At 37.9% G+C, this 15,567-nt stretch overlaps 1 protein-coding gene across 4 annotated transcripts in view; it reads left to right on the forward strand.

The window, feature by feature from the left end:
• Positions 1 to 5,951: 5,951 nt before the first annotated feature.
• Positions 5,952 to 15,567, forward strand: part of TULP1 (TUB like protein 1) — a 50,689-nt gene continuing 41,073 nt past the window's right edge. For 2 of the 4 annotated variants that reach the window (XM_087959924.1, XM_087959926.1), the window contains exons 1-2: positions 5,952 to 6,391; positions 10,437 to 10,476. In XM_087959924.1, the coding sequence (XP_087816050.1) occupies positions 6,345 to 6,391; positions 10,437 to 10,476 (87 nt within the window). In that variant the 5' untranslated portion in view covers positions 5,952 to 6,344. Of the gene's footprint in view, positions 6,392 to 10,436; positions 10,477 to 13,246; positions 13,388 to 15,567 lie in introns of those variants that run through there. The other 2 variants (XM_087959923.1, XM_087959925.1) reach the window with 2 other exon arrangements.

The raw sequence follows: 15,567 nt of genomic DNA on the forward strand, positions 1-15,567 counted from the left end.
TTAGCAGTCTACTGTCTATATTTTGCACCGCTTGCAGTTTCCACGTACTATTTTTCAGGATATTGCATGCCCAAGTCACAACGTGATCATAATAGAAATGTCAGTAGGCCCAACTGAGCAGTCATCGCCATTGCTGCCATTTATGGTTGCAGAGAGAGCTGGAAGCCAAGGAGAACCTCTTGACTATGGATTGGCCCATGCAGAAAACTAATAACCCATTCAAAACAGTCTGAAACAATCGGAGCCTGATTTCTTATTAATCAGCACCTAACTGGAATTTAATGGCAATTTCTCCAGGCTATTACTGACCTTTAGGTAGTTATCTATTAAGACTGTGTATTTGAGGGATTCCTCTCTCATTAGGAGCTTATGTTCTATGCTCTCTCTTTTTGCTCTGGCAAGCTATGGCTCAGATCAGGGGTGTCCAACCTTGGCAACTTTAAGGCTTGTGGACTTCAGCTCCCAGAATTCCTCAGCCAGCTTTGCTGGCTGAGGAATTCTGGGAGTTGAAGTCCACAAGCCTTAAAGTTGCCAAGGTTGGACACCCCTGGCTTAGATTATAAAAAGGTCAATGGTAAAATGGAGAAGATCTTATCTTGCTGATAAAGGACAGATAAAGTAGACTTTGTGGAATTCCAGTTCAATTGAAGGCAAATATACACGTCCCAGGATAATGATGTGAAATTTGGGTTCGGTCACTGGGACCAGAGATGTACTCTTCCGAGCTTTCAGATTCCAGTACAGTTCATGTCAATTTGAGATACAATAGATAGTTACATGGGGCAGGCTCTTCTAGCTTGTCCTGATTTAACACAAAGCATTGATCCCAGGAAGAAAAAAAATGCCTGCACCCTGACCTCAGGGCGTTAACATTTCTACCCCTATGCAGTCCAAAGGCACCTTCAAAGATTGAACCCAAAGCACAGCACAGTATTTCTAGATTTAAACAATTTATGTTGGGTCAGCCATTAAACCTCCCTTGGATAGAATAGAATAGAATAGAATAGAATAGAATAGAATAGAATAGAATAGAATAGAATAGAATAGAACAAAAAAAACAGAAAAGAACAGAACAGAATTCTTTATTGGCCAAGTATGATTGGACACACAAGGAATTTGTCTTGGTGCAAACGCTCTCAGCGTACATAAAAGAAAAGATACATTCATCAAGAGTCAAGAATCATCAGGTACAACACTTAATGATAGTCATAGGGTACAATAAGCAATCAAATCATACTAGGAAACAGTCAATATAAATCGTAAGGATTACAAGGGAGAAAGTTACAGTCATACAGTCACAAGTGGGAGGGGATGGGTGATAAGGAGTGATGAGAAGATTAATAGTAATAGTAGTGCAGATCCACTAAAATCTGACCTATTGCAGAATGCTGTGATTAGGGAGAACTGTCTCCAGCAATAATTCACAGCATCTTCCTTTCTTGTCATTTTGAACAGCTGTAGGTGTTAATTTGTCTAGGCCTAAACCATATAGTGCCCTCCTGTGGTCAGTAGTGGAGATAACCATTCTAGACCAGTATTTCGTGCACCAGTTGTTAAAATCAACATTGTCTGAGGCAGAAAGTGTTGGCTTTCACACAGAGAAGGACAAAAGCAGCTTGCAATTTTATTTTTATTGACTTTTGGAAAATGATTGTCTTATAGCTCATTGATTCTGATATACTGTGAAGATGATTCAGAATTTATATCCTGCCGTATTTCAAACTTTTCATTCTCTTTTACAATATTTTCTGATTTCCTCTTATCTTTACTTCTTATAGTGTCCATTGATGATGGATGCTTGCTCATATTTTCTGCACTGTTGTTCACCCATTCAAAGAAATCCACCAGGGAACACCAGGGAAATACCTGAGGATTGGAAAAGAGCTGATATGGTTCCCATCTTGAAAAATAAAGGTGGTGGGAAACAGACTCAGACCAATCAGCCTAACATCAATACCTGGAAAGATACTGGAAAAGATAATAAAAAAACAGATCTGCGAATATATAGAAACAAAATTATAACTAAAAGCCAGCATGGGTGTGTTAAAAACAGATCATGCCAAACCAATCTTATTTCATTCTTTGACAAAATGATTAAATTAGTAGACCAGCATAATGCAGTGGGCATAGTATACTCAGACTTCAGCAAGGCATTCAACAAAGTGGACCACAGCCTACTTCTTGGCAAGCTAGAAAAATGAGGGAGAGACAGCACCACCACCAGATGGAGTTATAACTGGCTGACAAACCATACTCAATGAGTCATCTTTAATGGCACTACATCTGCATAGAGGGAAGTAAGCAGCGGGGTACCACAAGATTCCGTCTTAGGCCCACACTCTTCAATGTCTCCATAAATCACTTAGATAAGGAAATAGAAGGAAAACAAATCCCCCAGCTTAGTGACATCAACAAGCTAATAAAATGGTTGTATAAACAGAGGCATAAAATCAAAATCACTTTATAAAGGCTAGAACCGGAATTATTTTCCAAAGCACCAGAAGACAAGAAACAATGGATGGAAACTAATCAAGAACAGAAGCAACCTGGAATTAAGGAGAAACTTCCTAACAGCTAGAACAATTAACCAGTGGAACAGCTTGTCTTCAAAAGTTGTAGGGGCTTCATCAGTGGAGGTTTTAAGAAAGCTTGACAGCCACCTCTCTGAAATGGCATAGGGTCTCCTGCTTGAGCTGGTGGTTAGACTAGAAGATCTCCAAGATGCCTTGCAGCTCTGTTCCAATTGATTGATTGATTGAATACATGGAGATCAATAATATTTGTATATTCATTGAACAGAACTGAATTGAATTGGTCATTTTTGCCCTGACTATAGCTACTTTTAACCCAATTTGTCCTATTGTCGGGATCCCACTTCCAATTTCACGTGTCATATGAAGCCTCCAACCTGCCAATCATTATCCATCTCTTTTGTAGAATTACTGCAACATTCTTCTTTGACCATGATCTAGAAGTAAAATCAAAATGATAAGTAATTCATGTAATTGCACAATTCACATCATCTCTGTTCACAAGCAGGGCTTCTCTTGAGAAAGAGAATTTGCAGCCGAACTTTCGTATAAAGTGTGGCATTCGGAAAAGACTGAGCTGAAGTCTTCACTCCGGTCCGTGTTTCCAGCGGGAACACGGACCGTTCCTATTGGCTGATGCCGTTTGACATCCGGCTATAAAAGAGAGCTGTCAAACGGTATCAGCTGTTGTCCGCCAGCTGGCTGCCTTGTTAGCGCGGCAGCTGCGGCAACCCTTTATTGTTACAATAAAGTAAAAGCTGAAGTTTGCTCCGTGTTTGCCTCAGGTTATTCCGCCGCCCCACAACACAAAGGATGAAGTTATATGCTCCATTCAACGAGGATCGTGGGAAAACATCTCATCCGAACAATGGATTATTGACTTACTTTATTTTCACATATTTGAACCACCTATCTCCCTCAGAGAGGGACATGTACAAGAACATGTTAAAATATAAAAGCAGTATATAAAATTTAAAAAAAATTAAAAGGAGGCAAAAATGATCAAACACTGTTAACATTAGTTTTAAAAAGTGAAGGGAGGGCTTTCAGGGGACTAACCAGCCCTATGGCAGTGTTCTCCCCTGGGCTCCTTATGCAGTACTGCAAAGCCATTTTTGACTTCTTTTCATAAGTGGAGGCCTGCCCAATTTCTGGGTGAAGATGTATTCCACAGGGTAGGAGCAACGACAGAGAAAGCTCCCTTCCTAGACTCCACCAGTAAGAGCTCTTCAACTGATGGGGTCTGCGATATATTATATCATATCTGTTGACCAGATCAGAGCATTGTTTATTCAGAAATGCTTCATAGCCTGTTTTTATTTCAAACACAGCTGGAGAAGAGATGAAGCTGGCAAATTAAAAGAAAGGGAATCAGAGACAGAAAAATAGATTTATTGGATGTGGGCTGCAAAAGTCCAGATGACAGCTTATTAAACTCTTACCTTCATCCAAAGAGAATCCAGATTTTTGGAATACAGAACCAGTTTTTCCAATCTATCATGGTATTTTATATAGGTTCTTTGGTGAGGAAAGCAGCTCTTCTTTGAATAAGCAGTGGCCCTTGCAATCTTATTTATATACTGAGTGTGGATCTCATGCATTGTGATAATTACTAATTACGAGGGAATTAGGAATCTCTAAACCAGATAACAGCTTTTTTTTGTTCCAAGTTGTTAGGAATAACATAGGTTACCTAACGTAGTTTGGGTAAAATAATATATATAAACTGTGATAGTGAGTTTAAGTGTGTGTCACTTTAACTGCAAAGCATGTAATTTTGGGTGCGGCTGTAAATCGCCATAAGAGGGAGCAAGAGAACTTGATTGATTGCTGGCTTACTGGATTGCTTGCAGACGATGATGGATTGTTAACTGCATGTTCTGCGAAGAGATAAATTACTGGACTGATATTTGTAAGTTTAATGACCTCTTTTTCGACACTGGACTTTGCAACTGAATAATCCCCGGACGGACTGAACTAGTGTATGATATATGGACTGTTTGACTATGCTATAAATCTTACTGGAATAAACTATTTAACTAGCACATTGTATCTGTTTTACTGAGTGTAAGCTACAATAATGTTTATCTCACATATTTGCCTACCTGCCTGACTGCCGTGCAGGTTCTGCTAGGGTGTATATCCCTAACACAAGTGAATACTATAAAATTGGAGTTAGATTTTATGGAACTATCAATGCCACTACGATTCAAAGCCAGTGAGATTTTAGTGGAAAAAAATATTCTAAGTGCAATGTTAGTGTGGATAGTTGCACAAAAGTGCCACTTAAAGAAATGATGATTGCTTGGCGGAAAATTTTTGGATATGGGATTGATTTAGAAAAGTGGCAAAAATTGTGGTCTCAAAATTATAACATGACAATGTCAACTGCATATAAAGAAAATTTGTATAAGATGTTTTACAGGTAGCATCTTCCCCCAACGAGAATTGCGAAAATGTTTAAGAATAAATCGGATAAATGTTGGAAGTGTCATCAGATACCTGGCTCATATTACCATATGTGATGGACATGCTCGGATACAAAAAGATATTGGACTAAAATCCACACATGGTTGGAAAAAATGATAAAACAACACATAGATTTTAACCCAGAGATTTTTTTATTGGGGATCATACCGAAAATATACAATAAAGAATTGAAGTATTTGATTGTAAATGTTTTAACAGCAGCTAGAATTGTGTTTGCTAAGAATTGGAAAAACGATAAAATACCTATGCAGGAGGAAGTTATGAAGAAAATTATGGACTGTGCTGAAATGAGTAAATTGACATTTGAAATTAGAGAACAAGAAGATAAACAATTTTATATGATATGGGATTTGTTTTATCAATGGTTGGACAAAAAGACATGGTAATATAAATAGATTCGTTGATTTTGTAATAGGTTTAACAGATAGATATAAAATAAAATATAGACATATATAACCATTGGATGAAAATATAACATAAATTTTAAAATAAAATTTGAAATATCTCATATAAAGTGATAGAATAAATAGTTTGGTCATGGATGATTAATAATTGATAAACATATAAGCATATGTTAGCTTGACAATGTGGAAATTTATATAAATTGAGAAATGACTACAAAAGGACCGCACAAAAGATTTGTAACCAACTGACACAGTGTATGTATATAAGATGGAAGATGTTTTTTATGTTTTTATGTTTTGTTTGTATATGTTTGTCTTAAAACAATAAAAACTTTTTTTTTAAAAAAAGAACCACTTGCATTATTGCATTATTTGACATGCATACTACAGACAAGCTTACAAAGCTACAATAATCTTCTCTTGGCCCTATTTAAATAAATTGCAGCGACAGATGTCCCATGCGGCTAGTGCCAGTCCATCAGCCCCTGAAATCCTATTAGGTAATTTGAAGGAATAAACATAATCTCCCTAGCTTTCCAGTTCCTTTTCTTCATTATCTTGCCATCAACATCTCTTCTAGTTCCCCAAAGAATCCAGGGTTGATGTTTTATACTGCTTCAGAATATTTTTGAATCAATGATTTGCATCATTTTGAATCAATGAATTGTATTCAGGCTCTGAAGGCTAATCAACATGTGATACTAGGATATTAAGGAAATCAAAAAAGGAACACCCACAAGATGGAGGCAGTGAAGTCTTTGGCTTGATATACAAAACATTGAACTCCTATATCCTACAGAACGTTACTTTATTTATGCTGGCGCTGGTGAATACTTCCCTTACACCTGCAAAAAAGGTGGCTAATTTTTCCAAGACGGAGTCTTTTCCTCTTTGAATTAGTGGTTCTATATTCTTTACAATGCCTCTTCAGTCAGACATCCTCCGTGAAGTGTGGGCATCTGAAGGGTAAGTCTATGTATATTCTCCTTAAGAAAGGATAAACTACCTTTGGCATGACATTGGCAAGCTAAGATTGGAAGTGAAAACGTATGTTATCAGGTCTTTCAGCGCTGCCTCCAGTTTTGGAATGCCGTAAGACTTAGACAAGCCAGCTTCAATTGACTCACCATCTCTGGGTGAATTTTCTCTTCATCTTTATGACTACTATAAATTTGCTTATGCCCTTCCTCTAGAAGGAAAGGGACAAGGAAAGGGAAAAATCTGTCTTATTGTTGCTTGTATGCTCAGGAAGGAAAGTAAATAATCAGAGCCAATTGGGGGGCGGGGCAGTAATCAAGCTGGCCAGTAAGTCTTAAAGAGTATTGATGCTTCCTGGATCTGAAGTCCTTCTCAACATGTCCTTTCTCGTGATTAAAATAATAGGAAGCTCTTAAGGGTGCATTTATGAAAATGTTTATGGAGATTCTCAGTCTGGGGGTTTTTTCTTGAAGACATTTCACTTCTCATCCAAGTGAACTTCAGCTCTTAGATGAGAAACAAAATGTCTTCCAAGAAAAAACCAGTCCAGTTGTTGCCTCTTGGAAAAGCACATTTGGGACTATGAAAGTGATTTTCAACATTATCAATTGTATCATATTTGCAACAAATAATATCTTGACTCCAAATGGTTCTTCTAGTACAAAATAAGCAAAGGGAGTTAAGTGAGAGAAATGAGTGAAAGATTAGTTTAGTTTTCCAGTCTCTAAGCTGAAAGTTCGCTCTCTCACATCAATCATTTAAACAGCCTTACCTCAGAACTATTTCCTAAACAAGCAGCTTGACCCGACTGAAGGATTTCTCTACTTTTATCTCCCATTGACAACAGCAAAGATCAATGGTGGTACAATTTCATTCAATGTTGTCAGCACTTAAATAAATACATTGTTAAGAAAAATTAAATTATCTGAGAAGATTTGGCTGTCTTGTGCTGTTTTGCTCCTACTTTAAAAAATGAGAACTTGATTTGTTTTAAATTAGATCCTTGGATGTCGTGAGCTACAGGGAGCCAAAGAGGGGTTAGAATGGCATGCATTTGTCAGTACTTAAAGATCACTTCACTTATCTAGTAATTAAACTTCCATATACTCAAGGGAGAGAAAAAACAACAACTTCAGGCCAGATTGATATGTACACAGTTTTAAAGCTACTGGTTTACTCCAGCCATGGCAAACTAAGATAGTTTGGCCTATTGTAAAGAGGCAGGTTTCACTTTGTGTTAGGCCCATGATCCATGCTTCAAAATATTTTTGAATATCAGTCTTATCATTTTTTGCTGACAGACAGGGATGGGAATTGTATATTAATATATCTCAGGGGTACCAAGTTTAGAAAGGCTTGATTAAAACAGAAGAAATCCCTCCCTGGTTATGAGATTACTTGTTGGATTCCCATCTCTATTCTGAATTCACCAAATTAGTGTTTCTCAGTTTGCACCCATTTGCAATATGGAATTATTCTTGCCAGTTTGATATTATTGTAAGTTTCTATTGGATGCAAATTTCTCTGGACCATTCAAATGCATTTCATAAATGCTAGAGAAAACTGTGCTGACATAGGTTTTACCACCTAGAAAACTATAGCTTTTCTAATATTTGTCGCAGTAAACAAGATGTCCTGAGTTCTAATTATTGTAATTTTGGGTCTCGAATATACTTATACTGACCACTACTTAACATGGCATTCTCATAAATATCTTTTATTTATGAGAATGCCATATAAGACAGTCCAGGCTAAGAAACCGGAGTTATATAGGTCAGAAGTACTTTTATTGTAACAACTAAGTCTGGTGGCTTTTCCTCCCCCCCACCCACCTTTATCTTTGTGTGAACTAGGGGGGGGATTGTCTAAGATGTTTTCTCACCTTACTTTCTTGGCCTGAGTTGAAGCCCCATTGCCTTAATAGCAGCTCTTCCTCCTCACCTTCAAGGCCATTTCCTTTCTTCTACTTCTTACAATGTAATGATATAAGCCATTCTTCTGCTATCTGGCTCGTGTTGTGACTATGATAAGATTGGCCATCAATGAGTTGCAACGGCTTGTTTATATCCTGTCCTTCTGCTGCAAAAGAACCATTCAGGGCAATTTAAATATTATTTAAATTATCTTTCATAGAGCAGCAATGTAAGATAATCCACAAAGAGACTGCCAGGATCAGTTATTAAACATAAAATCAAATCAGAGAGTTGGACACATATCCCTGACAGAGGGCTGACTACCCACTCTTTGCCTGCATAAATTCAGGAAAGAGGATCCCACATGTTTCTGGGTTATCAGCTCAACAGTGAAACTCCTTTTATTGGTAGGTTTCCACCCCCGCCCTGAATATTCATTCCAAAACTGCCATCAGGTTATTCAAATCCATTAGTCCTTGTATAGTATCCTTCAATAAAGTAGTACAGTCTTAATTGTATTTAGGGAAGCTAACTTTAAAAAATAAAACACAAAGCCTGGATCCAAGACAATTTCTGGGCTTACACATTGCATTAAGTCATAGTTTGTTCGGAAAGTAACTAATACTGACAAGTGAACTTGTCTCTTGGGTAGAAGATTGCAAAGTTGGAATAAGATAGCCAAGAGGTTTTTACCCCACCAAAAATATTTCTTATTGTTATAGTATACCAATCAAGGCTTCTAAGGAAGAACAGACTAGGTAAGAGTGATCTGTATAGCCAACAGATGGCAGCAAAGAGCACCAGTCATTTGCAATCCAGAAAAAGTCTGTCTGGATGAAAGTAATGTTTCAGGTATCGCATCCAAACTGTGTAAGGTTATCAGCAATATACAATACTTCAGGTGTCTTGTATAAAAATAATGCTAGCTAGGGTTGATCAGACATGGTAGGTTCAGTCCAACATTTAAAGAGGGAGGAAATATCAGTGTCCAGCATCAACTTATTCATTCTGGCACACCTTACATCAAGGATGAAGAACATGGATTTGAATCAGTGTCATAGAAGGAGAGAAGAACTAAGAAGTATGGTACAAAATGTAACAAAATGAGGAATGATTGATTCCATATGATTGCCTATAGTCTATAGACCAGGGGTCTTCAAACTTGGCAAGTTTAAGACTTGTGGACTTCAACTCCCAGAATTCCTGAGCTAACCTGACTGGAGGAGGAATTCTGGGAGTTGAAGTCCACAAGTCTTAAAGCTGTTAAGTTTGAAGACCCCTGGTCTATAGTTTTACCTGCTAGCAACAAAATGTCCCTTTGCATGACTGCATGAACAGTATGTGTACTGTATTACTAATGTCTGCACTGCCATCTGCTGGCACATTTAGGTTTCACCTTTAATCTTCATGTTTTTTATATATATACAGTATATAAAGCAGGGGTCTCAAACTTGCGGCCCGCGGGCCAATTGCGGCCCGCAGGACGATATCCTGTGGCCCCCACCGTGATATGAAAGTATAATATTAGTGCGGCCCGCAGGGGGAATGGACCTCTGAAAGAAGTCCCGCCCGCCGTTCCTCGTCGTGGCTTCTTCTCCACCCTGAACTTTACAAGTCCAAGTACAGGTCCAGACTTACTGATGATCATCTTCAAGCCATACTGAGGGTCTCAAGTGCCTCCTCTCTCAAGCCAAATGTGGCTCAGATATGTGAGAGGAAGCGTTGTCAAGTCTCTGGCAGCAAGGAGTAAGCTGGAGAAGCCATGTTCTGAGGAACTGTTCATGATCTTCATTTAATGTTCCATTCATGTGTTCAGGACAGTTCATGTATTGGAGAAATCATTAACTGTTGATGACATTTGAGGATATTTTTTTAACAACGTTTTTTGTGGAATCCCTTATGCGGCCCAGCCTCACCCAGACTCTGCCTCCAGCGGCCCCCAGGTAAATTAAGTTTGAGACCCCTGATATAAAGGGACATCAACTATAGGAATCAAATTGACTTCTATTTCACGGAGGGTGCGAGCCATAAACATTTTTGTTCCATAAACATTTCAGCTTCCAGTTTAACGTAGACCTTCCCAATTCCTCATGGTGTTTTCTTTATTCCCCCTTCATTAGTGCAAATGAGGAATCTGCACCTCAGAAACTTAATAAACAGGTAAGAGACATCTTCTTATCCAACCTTTAGTTTGATTGTTCACATATGCCTCACACATCAATATGCCTGTACACAGTTTTGAATTTCTCTGCTTACACATTGTATGGCTCCTGAGATTTGAATGTTAATTTTCACACCTATGAATTATCATGTCTTACAATGTCATTCAATCATCACAGTGACTGGATACCTTGGTACATCATTAGTGTTGAAATGGCCAATAACTATCCTGATCATTATTTTTTGCATTTCAATCCCACCCTTCCTTCAACAGGCACTTGCATAAGGTTGTTCCATAATTCACAGCTTTATGCTGAGATCACTGTCCTTCTCATGTACACACATATTTTTTTTATGCCTAGGTGGGCACCATTCCCACAGTTAATCCCTGTTTGTTATCCCACATTATTGCAACATCTAGCCTTAATTAGATAAGCTACCTTCTGTCTCCCTGCATAGACATAAGGTTGAGACTGCTAATGTGAACAAATTAATTTCATAAAAGAAGATTGTAGGCATCATTCACATCACCAACTCCTTATTTGCAGACTCTGCACTAGCACCATTTTTCAAGCATATTTCTCAACCGCATGACCTGCATTTGATCAGTCACAATTAATTATAGTTTATGACTAATGGGATTGACTGTAAGGTAATCTTGATCCATCTGCTTCCTCTGTGAAGTCTTTCTGAGTGACCTCAATCTCAGAGGAACTGTGTTGTGGTGTTTGAGAGCATCTTGTATAGTCTCACAATCCCCTTTAACACATAATGGAGCAACAACCCTGCAGTGACCCACCTAAAGGGCACAATCAATGTAAACTTTTGAAAGCTTCACATCTCTTCAAAAGGTAAGATGCTACAAAAAGAAGATGAAGGTGGGTGGGATAGAGATTTTGACCTTGAAACCATAAAGCTTGTGTCACCAAAGTCTGTGATGTTTCAGATTCTAGATTTGTGGTGCAATAGTTATTCCCTATTTTTAAAATTATACAATCCATTAGTACCAAATCCTCTCTCCATCTTTCAGTGAAACAGAGTCCTAATCTCCCACATTTATCTGAACTCCTGTATTATGTCCAGTATAATCATAAACAGTCTTTGATACTGTTTAATAAGTGCAGCCAGTGGTTCAGATCAACCAACACTGTGTGCATGAGTGAGTGAATGAATGTGTGTATTCATATCTGATCATACATACGCTGAGCCTTATGCCATTACCATTGTGTAATAAAGAAAGGTATATGGGTGGAAAGTGGTGTCTTCTACCTCCACCCCTTGTTATGTCATTTAATAGTGGGTGAGCATGGTGATTATTTCTGCTTCCTTGTATTTGAAAAGAACCTGTATGTTGGAGAGAGAGACAGAGGAGAGGGAGAGAGGGGAGAGGGAGAGGGAGAGAGAGAGAGGGAGAGAGAGAGAGGGAGGGAGGGAGAGAGGGAGAGGGAGGGAGGGAGAGAGGGAGAGGGAAACAGACAGAGAGAGACGGAGAGAGACAGACATAAACTAGAGATAAGCAATTAACAATAGGTGAACAATTCCCCAATTCCCACCATCTTATCCAAGCCCATTTTTGGTTTCTCCCTAAATCATACCAGCAACATTCTTAATTCAGCAGCAAACCACAAGACATAGTGGTGCAACCTTTCCTTCTTCCCTCTGATTAAAGACAATCAGCCAGCAATCTTCATTGAATGGTTTTACCCAATAACCTTCCCAACCTCCAAAAAAGAAGTCTTCAGGCACAACCAACCCCCCATACCGGCGACACAGACGTTGGCCTCCTAACCCCCACCTTTCCACCCTAAGCTTCCCAATGGTTGGCATCTCCGTCTTTTAGGATCCTCAACCCTCCACGAGTTCCTACTACTTCAGAAAGAAGACGGGGAGTAACCCCCCCCTCTACTCTCCACTCCAAAAATTGAAGTCCTGTATCAAGTCTGGTAGAACTGCAGCACCCCATATCTCCAAAATATCCAAATCCAGCCAAAAAAGGTGCTTTCCCACTTTAATTTTAAAATTGCACATAATGGCTTGGAAAACCCACAAATTAGATATGCAACTACATAACACAACATTACCTGCATGCTTTCTTATTTATTGAGGACCTTGTGAACCTGTCCTTATCTAAAAGTCTTGCTTTTCTATTGTTTGCAAATACTCAAGTTGAGTAGCCCCATCATTTGAAAGCAAAAGTGATGTAACTGCTTTAACCTTGTCCTATAAAGAAATGCACATTCTCTTCTCACAACAGACATAATAATGGGTTGCTGTACCTGGAGTCCTTCCATAGCCACTTTCATGAAGAAATAATGTTTCAGGAGTTGTGTCTCACATCACAGCATAACTTTGCAAACTCTGCAGTCATATTTAAAACAATTTGTTTCCTCATGTGAATTCTTTTTTGAACACATCACTATTTCATAAACAAACAAACAAACACATAGGAATCAATAACTTTCACTGCTTAAGTCTTCTTATATCTGACAGTTCCAATATTGTAGCTACAAAGCAATAAAAAAAGCTGAGGAATATTCCCAAATTTGTACTGGCTTGTTGAAAAGGATCTCACTGCAATTGGAGAGAAATAACATCTGGTCTTGCCATGACATAAGCAAATGAAGGCATTGTGTTTTCTCTAATATCTAGGCTGAGTTGTAATGTTCTGCCTCCCTGCTAGTGATATTACTTGACCAACTTAATAAACAACTTATTTTTTCTTTCTTTCTTTGCTATCAATTGGAACTCTGACTGGTAAGTTGTATTAAAGATCAACGCTGTCTTTAAACTTTGGTTATGGAATGGAATTTTATTGTCTTCATTTGTTTTTAAATCAGTGACTCTAATAATGAGATTATGTTGCATGAACACTGCCAGTTAAATTCAAGCAAGCATGATGGTGTTGAAAATGGTAGCAATAAATTAAGATTTCTTACCACCTTATTTTCATATAAGTGCTCTCTAGATCTCACAAAAGATGCACAAAACTGCAGCTTAAAGCAAAGTCAGATTTCTCGCTGTTGTAATAAACATTGCCTAGAAAAATGTTACAAATTTTATTACTGTACTGTGTATCAAATGCTCACGTCCCCTGACAATGAAGAAAAGGTGTTATCCTACTTACATGTCAAAGATATCATCTCAGTCCTCATTGGTGCTATTTAATGATCCTTAATAAAAGTTGTCCATCAAATAATTGCAAAGTATTTTTGCCATATCTGGGACAAATCATTCCTACTTTTCTGTGCTACATTTCAGATCTTTATTTCAGCGTGCTGAGGTAATGGAGATAATTTACAAATACAACCCCTTCAACTAATTTTGCCTTGGCTTCCAATACTTGGACTGAGACATTGAGCTTCTTATCAAAAGGGGAGACATGATAGCAGTGTTCCAATATTTGAGGGGCTACCACAGAGAGGAAGGGATCAAACTGTTTTCTAAATCTAAAACACCCGAAGGCCAGACAAGGAATGATTCAACCTGGAAATAAGGAGACAGTTTCTGACAGTGAGAGCAATTAACCAATGGAACAGAAGTTGCCTTCAGAAGTTGTGGGAGCTTCCTCACTGGAAGCTTTCCAGAAGAGACTGCACTGCCATCTGTCAGAAATGGCATAGGATCTGCTTGGGTGGAGGATTGGACTCACTAGATGACTTACAAAGTCCTTTCCAACTCTTTTAATCTGTAATCTATAATCTGAAACAGACACTGACTCATGTATGTATTCTTCTGTGCTTGGTGGATTTTACTTCAAGGATACATACTGAGTTTCCACAAAACTACCTTTCTGTTATACAACTTTATGGAAGTCAGGTTATCAAACACAATTGTTGAGATCACATCATAAATTATGCCCAAACCAACCAACAAAAGAAACCACATTATGAGTTAATATGATGTCTTGGTTCACAGACCATATTAACACAATGGCTGAGATCCTATATGAATCAAATCCATTTTAATGTACTGAAGTTTAAGAATACGAGGCAAATCTACCCAATAAGTAGCAATTCTTAGCAGAAGTAATGGAGAAATAGAGCAGGTAACTACAATACATTGTGTAATCTTAAGATTTTCACACAAAACTACCTGGCAAATTGCTGTATACAGTACCATATCATTACATACACGTATTTTGCACAATATATCTGAGGAATGATACATATTCATTAGTTTATGGCAAAATTCCAGCTGATACAATGAGACTAAATATAACTCATATTACTTATTATGACTTACTATGAAACTGAATAAGACAGTTTCTCCATAGGTTTCATTAGCCATCAAAGTAGGACTAGCCATTGTGCAGCCCAAAATAATTGAAGGCTCATTAAAGATGGGTGGAGTTGGCTCTGTCTTATTCATCACTGTTCATAACAGGATGGTTTCATTAGGTGTAGCTCAGCTATCAAAAATCTGGATGACCACTAGATGGTAGCAAAGAGGTGCCTGAAGACTTAATTGATTTAATTGCTGCAGCTAGTCACAGCCCTATTGTCACCACATTTTCTTTTTGTTTTTTAATTGAAAATGAATGAAACCCAATATCATTTGGGGTTATAACACATTATTCGATCATTTAAATTTTAAAAACTTTTAACTTGAGTTGAAAGTAATTATTATTAGCATTGCTTGAATTATCTTTCTTCTGATTTTTATTTGCTGTTGCTTCCCATCCTCTCCTTTCCTTCCTCTTTTTTTCTTCTTCTTTAAATTTCTAAACTTGTTGGTTAGGAAGAAAACCATGATAATGTGATTATGTTTTGAAAAACCAGTAACTATATTTTTAAAAAATCTTTTTCGCCAACTCATAATTTTAGAAGCTTCAACCCTGGGCTTTTAACTTGTGGGATTGGCAGTAGTATATTGGTTTTATGTATTGGCTGCTTTGTTTATTTTGTAATATGCCCATGACTGCAAACCTCTCTGAAATTACTCATTTACTTCTCCTCCTGGTATTTTGCACTTGTAAGTAGGCCTGAGTTATGGTATCTTTTCACACTGTGCGGTCATAAAAGACTGGTTTATTCTTAGGTTTTGATTCAGAGCCATCCCTCACATCTCCCTTCTTTTTTCAGGCAACCAGTA

This window comes from Notechis scutatus, chromosome 3, assembly GCF_049901735.1.
Source record: "Notechis scutatus isolate UNSWTSFEM ecotype Mainland chromosome 3, rNotScu1.2, whole genome shotgun sequence".
In the NCBI taxonomy this organism is placed as follows: domain Eukaryota; kingdom Metazoa; phylum Chordata; class Lepidosauria; order Squamata; family Elapidae; genus Notechis; species Notechis scutatus.